At 48.2% G+C, this 6,958-nt stretch overlaps 1 protein-coding gene across 1 annotated transcript in view; it reads right to left on the bottom strand.

Annotated features, from left to right (window-relative positions):
- Positions 1-1,888: 1,888 nt before the first annotated feature.
- The window catches only part of LOC135258648 (putative adenosylhomocysteinase 3), a 42,435-nt gene continuing 37,365 nt past the window's right edge, over positions 1,889-6,958 (bottom strand). The window contains exons 13-16 of the mRNA XM_064342091.1: positions 6,470-6,510; positions 5,504-5,572; positions 4,078-4,156; positions 1,889-2,013 (exon numbers count right to left, since the gene is read on the bottom strand). Coding sequence (XP_064198161.1) covers positions 1,889-2,013; positions 4,078-4,156; positions 5,504-5,572; positions 6,470-6,510 — 314 coding nt within the window. The remainder of the gene's footprint in view (positions 2,014-4,077; positions 4,157-5,503; positions 5,573-6,469; positions 6,511-6,958) is intronic.

Raw genomic sequence — 6,958 nt, 5'->3', positions numbered from 1 at the left:
CTAATCCAGAGAACGCAATATATTCTATATTCCCTTTATTTTAATAAAAAGTCAAAACGAAAATATCTTCACCGAACGTATTCTAACGAGGTAAATGTATCGGCCTTCATCATGTTAACAGTAAAACAAGGTCCCAAATTATTACAGGTTACAAGCCAACCGACAGGAAGGCTATATAAATTCCAGTATTAATAACCAAAATATTTCCTCATCTCCTCTGTAAAGATGAGACTTTTTAAAAATATCAATGAATAACAGCTGGTTGATATTTTGTAACCGTTATTTTACCAGAGAATATGGCCGTAATATCAGTACCATGCACCCAACTCCGCCCTGAAATGAAACGGTCACCTGCACATTGTAGAAAACAGGGGTCTCACAATGGACATATATTATCCTATCCTTCTTAACACTTTACTGCTTCTAATCTTCATAATGACAGAATGGTAAGTGAGTGAGTGAAAATTCCTATTGTCATTATTATTATTATTATTATTATTATTATTATTAACAACACAAAGAATAATAACAATAATCATAACTTTAAAAATAATCATAATAGGAATTATAATAATTTAAAAATTCTCTATAAAAATCTAAATATATACTTCTCTGTATGATATCACAGCTTCCATGCCCATATTTTAATTGTTGGAAGGAGAAAGCAACGTAGGCTACTAACAAATCCCGCTCGCTAAATACTTCCCCAATTTTCAACACTGGCGGCACTTGAAGGCGTAACAAACTCCAACATGATGCGCTGCCCGGCAACCCCACCAGTCGTAAAGAAGCCGTTAGAAGTGAAAGAGACGCAATGCTGACTGGAGACGTTTGCACTTAGTGTTTTGAGAGATGACAGACAAAGAAAAAAAAAAAACAGCGATTCCGTCCAGTTTTACTTCTCTGTTAAGTACAGGCAAAGGAACCAGAAGGTTCCACGACATGGAAAAATACGTTGCCAGGAGTGATCAGTGCTTTAAAAAAAGAAAAAGATAACGATATGACCGCTCTACGCTGCCCCTCCCCCCCTCCCCTATGACCAGGATGAAAGAAAAAAGACAAAAAAAAAAAACATACAAGTAGAAAATAAAGACGATAAGACTGGAAAATTTGCACGTGTATTTTTTTTTAGAAGTCATGTCTAGTGTTAATTTGATGGTGAGATCTCTAGAGGAGAAGCAGGACTGACGTGTAAGGTAAAGAGAGTGGGAGGATCCCGGAGGGACTGTGGTGATTGGAGGTTTGGGTACGGGGTACGGTATTGTAGCTGAAATAAATAAATCTGCTGTGGCGCTGGCTCCGCCCCCACTAAACGCCACCAGCTCCGCCCATGGGCGTCTCCCAGGAAACGCCGCTCTCTCTCCTCCCCTCAGATCTTGGTCGGTAGGGTTGTGCAGTCTTGATATTTCTTTAGGGTTGAGTCGCCTTTTCGGAAGTAGGTTAATACCTTAAACAAACACAAATTTAACATTAGAGCACGTCCAGTGCACATCAGCAATGCACTGTGGAATTGCTGGCTGTCCAGCTCCAAAGCCTGCCTTTTTGAAGGGGCAGGTGGCTGTTCTTGGAATTCGCGGGTGTCATTTTAACAGTCCCCAATTTGGTGAATGAAATCCACACCCCTGGATACCATGGAGACCAGGACACCCGCTGCATTTGACAGTCCGGTCAGTGTAATAAAAGGCCAGCCATTTAAGAACAAAAATGTCCCACGATGCACTGCAGCTGTGCTGCGATTGGCTAGGGAGGTGGAAGCACGTCAATCTTTCACGATCGCACGATGGAGAAGAGGGGGGGAGCTGATATGAGCCTCTCGCTCTCCCAGAGGCCGCCACTCAAGCCCCCTGACCCCGCCCCCACCCTGACTCCGGAGGGCCCGGCCGAGCGCTCACCTGTAGTAGTTGGGCTTGAAGGGGCCGTTCTTGTTGAGTCCCAGGTACTTGGCCTGCTCGTCGGACAGCTCGGTCAGGTGCGCGTCGAACGTCGGCAGGTGCAGGCTCGCCACGTACTCGTCTGAAAAGACCCAAAAAAGTTTCGGAGGTCTGTCGTCTGCGTACGACAACGCACCAAACTGCACTCGCGCACAGGGAGGAACACCTGTTAGCTACAACGGGCTAGAATTACAGAAAAAAACAGGCTTTTAATACATTAGCAGAGGCCTGTTCTGAAAACTCCCTCACAGAAATTGAATCTACTGCAGTATTCGCTGTAAATATTGACTTTTTTTGGAAAATATGAGATGTTTTCCACCGCCCTACAAAACAGAGTGTGCTTTTAGAAAATACACCGCAGCATCTGAAAGCAGCAATTATGTCATTGGACATTTGTCCACAACACTGTGAAGTGTAGTGATATATTAACAGAACATTTTAATTTCAATATACTGGCAGTACATTCCGTTTTTTTTTGTGTGTGTTTTATAAAGATTTGCTCCCGGTGCCAGGAGCACACAATGAAGTAGCCGATCTCTAATTAAAAGCAGCGAGCAGTGCATTACTCCCCATTACGAAGATTACAATCCTTAATTCACACTTCTAATGGAACTCTGAAATGGCCTGAGATCTGGGCTCTGGGGTCCTTCATCCCGAGCCAAACTGCTAGTGTTACGGCTCACATCGGCAGTGTTATCGCACGGTTCGTTTTAGCGGTGCTAGTACACAGTTCATAGCGGTAGTGTTAGCGTACGGTTCGTTTTAGCGGCGCTAGTACACAGTTCATAGCGGTAGTGTTAGCGTACGGTTCGTTTTAGCGGCGCTAGTACACAGTTCATAGCGGTAGTGTTATCGCACGGTTCGTTTTAGCGGCGCTACTACACAGTTCATAGCGGTAGTGTTAGCGTACGGTTCGTTTTAGCGGCGCTACTACACAGTTCATAGCGTATAGTTATGCGCACGGTTCGTTTTAGCGGCGCTATACACAGTTCATAGCGGTAGTGTTAGCTACGGTTCGTTTTAGCGGGCTACTACACAGTTCATAGGGGTAGTGTTAGCGTCGGTTCGTTTTAGCGGTGCTACTACACAGTTCATAGCGGTAGTGTTAGCGTACGGTTCGTTTTAGCGGCGCTAGTACACAGTTCATAGCGGTAGTGTTAGCGTACGGTTCGTTTTAGCGGCGCTAGTACACAGTTCATAGCGGTAGTGTTAGCGTACGGTTCGTTTTAGCGGCGCTAGTACACAGTTCATAGCGGTAGTGTTAGCGTACGGTTCGTTTTAGCGGTGCTACTACACAGTTCATAGCGGTAGTGTTAGCGCACGGTTCGTTTTAGCGGTGCTACTACACAGTTCATAGCGGTAGTGTTAGCGTACGGCTCACAGTCTTGGCTTTAGAATATTGGCAGTTGGGTTTGTGGCAGTAGGGGTATTGCAGTAGCCGTAGGGTTACTGTACGGTTCACAGTGGTAGGGTTATTGTATTGTAGCAGTACGGTTTTTGTATGGTTCATGGTGGTAGTGTTATTGTATGGTAGCAGTAAGGTTACTGTATGGTTCACAGCAGTAGTGTTATTGTATGGTAGCAGTAAGGTTATTGTATGGTTCATGGCGGTAGGGTTACTGTACGGTTCACAGTGGTAGGGTTATTGTATGGTAGCAGTAAGGTTATTGTATGGTTCATGGCGGTAGTGTTATTGTACGGTTCACGGCGGTGCTGTAGAGGGTTGGCGCTCGCCGCGGTTCAGGCTCGACTACGCCGGGCTTCCTCGCGGCTCCTGGTGAGCGCGCTCAGAGCTGCAATGTGAGCGAGCGGCTGACAGCTTGACCTATATTCCGGCACTTTCCGCCAGTCTGCTGAGGAGGGGGAGGGGGTGGGGGAGGGGGAGCCCAAGGCTACGTCTCCATCCGGCAGACATGCTGTTCTCTGATCCTCCCGCAGGGGGCGCTCAGCTGGAAGTCTTTCTTCCCCCCACATCGGGCTGTCAGACCCAGTGCCCAGTTAAACACAGTGCTCAGCATTCAATCACAGACAGACTGACTCACTGAACACTGTGCTCAGGTCTCAATCGCAGACAGACTGAACACGTGCTGAGTACTCAAACTGGGTGGAGGTGGGTGTGGTTGTGGGTGGAGGTCTGCGCCCTTACCCATTTTTTTAGGCAGCAGGTAGACGTCCTGTTTGTAGCGACCTTCAGGAGCGTTGTACAGCTCTATGAGAGCCAGAGCCTGTGGAATGGGATGGGGGGGGGGGGAGGGGTAAAGAGAGGTGAGGGACTGCTCCGTAACCATAACAACACCGCCGACCAGCACCATTACCGGGGGGGGGCCTCTCCTCCAGATCTTCTTCACACACACTTTATCCGAACCGCCGCTCACAACCCCGAGCAGAGCCTCCGTCAAGCACGTGGTCACTCACTCGAACCTGACGCCGCCAACGCTACAGCGTGTCACACACACCTTTCCCTCAGACACAGGTAAGCACGCTTCACCTGCCCCCCCCCCACCCACAGGCAACAATCTGATACGGTAATAAATACGCCTCACCCACGCGAGGGAGGGGCGAGGCGGCAGCTAAAATAGTTCCACTTTATAAATAATTCATAGTTCCATGCGGTATTTTAAGACTGAGAAGAATGCCAAGCGGACTCCGGATATCAATATTACAGGGCGAATGGGCGATGAAACGGTTGGTGTAACGCACAGAACGGCTCCACAACGACCCCCTGAAGTGGACCAGCGCGCGTTTCATACGGCCCGCGTTGGTGTAATTTCACGTTTATGGCGAGGCAGCAGTTTCCTAATGGTTCTGAGCAGAGAGATGGAGACTGCGGCAGAGTTGCTCTTTTTGACTTTCTTCTAGAGCTGCCCCTGGATTTAAACTCCAAGGACCTGATTTACAGAGCCCTCAAGGCCGTGAAAAACCGTTTAGCACGCGCAAAATTAATAACACAACTGAGACTGGCTCAAAACAAATACCACGACCGATCATTGGTCCCGTCATTGGTTTTGAGAGCGCTAAAAGGTTTTTCATGTGCTCAAGGTCGTAGCAAATCAGGCCCTAATGTTAAGCAGATAGCTACAGTTCTACCTGTTTAGTGCTAGCTACTGTAAACATGTAATTAATTTTGATAGGTTACTGAGGTATGACAGTATAATGGTGGAAGTGTGTCTGAAAAGTGGAAAAGGGGGCAGTTAAGTGCTAGAGGGAGGCTTCTTGTTGCTCAGAGGGGGCACTAAAATCGGTAAAATAACCTTAAAGGTGGAGCGTAAATACCCTTCTCCCACTCACAGCCAATAACCTGACAGACTTAATCATCGTCCTCGGCTCCATGACGGATTACTTTGAGTTCAAGTGAATTCAGCAGCGTGCTCTGATCTTCTCTCCCTCTCTCCCTCTCTCCCTCCCTCCCTCCCTCTCTCTTTCTCTATCCCCTCCCTCCCTAGCACACACAACGCAACAGCCTTCAAACATACATCTTCTTTAAAAGTCTCTCTCCCAGACAGTCTAAATCCACCTCTGACCCGCAGTCCCAGGCTGATCCAGCACTCAATTTCCCACAATGCTCCTCTCACCTGGGTAGTGGCGGTGATGGACAGCACAAAGGTGGGCACTGTGGAGCAGCTCAGGTTGAGGAGGCGACCCTACAGATGAACACACACACACACACACACACACGTGAGAAAACAGAAGAACACACACGCTATTCCGACCAAAGTGTGGGTGTGTGAACACTACTTCCCAGCAGATAAAGGAAATCACAATCTCAATCTGGCAACCGGACAGTGCCCTATGGTCACGGGGATGCAGAAATTCCCCACCCACCTCGTCATCCCTAATCTATAGAGATTTCAGCACCGTGGGATTTCACTTCCCGCTCAGCCTACAGCGAATCGCTTTCAACAGAAGCAGCGCGAAAGCGTCAGGAAGGAGAGATGTGCAGGATGAATAAACTCTGCAGGACTTAGAGATTCATGAGACCTATTAATCCCCCTCATAATGATCCCATTCTGTCACCAACAACCATCAGCAAGACTGACACTGATAAAAGCAGGCTGCTGTATCACAGTAAGACAGTTTGCAGTGTATCACTGTAAGACTGTGCTGTATCGCTGTAAGACTGTGCTGTATCGCTGTAAGACTGTGCTGTATCACTGTAAGACTGTGCTGTATCGCTGTAAGACTGTGCTGTATCGCTGTAAGACTGTGCTGCATCACTGTAAGACTGTGCTGTATCGCTGTAAGACTGTGCTGTATCGCTGTAAGACTGTGCTGTATCACTGTAAGACTGTGCTGTATCGCTGTAAGACTGTGCTGTATCGCTGTAAGACTGTGCTGTATCGCTGTAAGACTGTGCTGTATCGCTGTAAGACTGTGCTGTATCGCTGTAAGACTGTGCTGTATCGCTGTAAGACTGTGCTGTATCGCTAAGACTGTAAGACTGTGCTGTATCGCTGTAAGACTGTGCTGTATCGCTGTAAGACTGTGCTGTATCGCTGTAAGACTGTGTGCAGTGTGCTGTGCTGGTCAGCCTCTCTCACCTCAGCGAGCAGCAGACTTGCTGTATCGCGTGACTGTGCACCTGTAAACGGGCAGCTGAGACTGTGCGTACGCTGTAGACCTGCTACGCTCAGCGTGCACGCTACGGCGATCCTGTACAGACTGGCTGCAGCTGAGCGGCGCACACCTCCTCACCTACAGACGACGCACACTACCCTCCGTCGGGCCAATACGTGTCACGTACACACACACGCCCATCACTCTCCAGTGCTGCACAAGCACACAGCCATCACTAGACAACACAGCATCACTCTTTCATCTACCAAACATACTCAGTTTGCACACACACACATCAGCCCGCTACACTGGTGTGGGTGTGAGTGAGAGATGCGGTGTGGTGTGCGTTGTGTTGCGTGTGTGTGTGGTGCGTGTGTGTGGGTGTGTGTGTGTGTGGTGCGTGAGAGGTGTGTGGGTGTGTGTGTGTGTGTGGGTGTGTTCGTGTGTGTGTGGTGCGTGTTGGTGTGTGCGTG

The sequence above is a fragment of the Anguilla rostrata genome, chromosome 7, assembly GCF_018555375.3.
Source record: "Anguilla rostrata isolate EN2019 chromosome 7, ASM1855537v3, whole genome shotgun sequence".
Lineage (NCBI taxonomy): Eukaryota > Metazoa > Chordata > Actinopteri > Anguilliformes > Anguillidae > Anguilla > Anguilla rostrata.
Note: the sequence above shows the minus strand (reverse complement) of the source record. Positions and strands in the feature narration are given on the sequence as shown.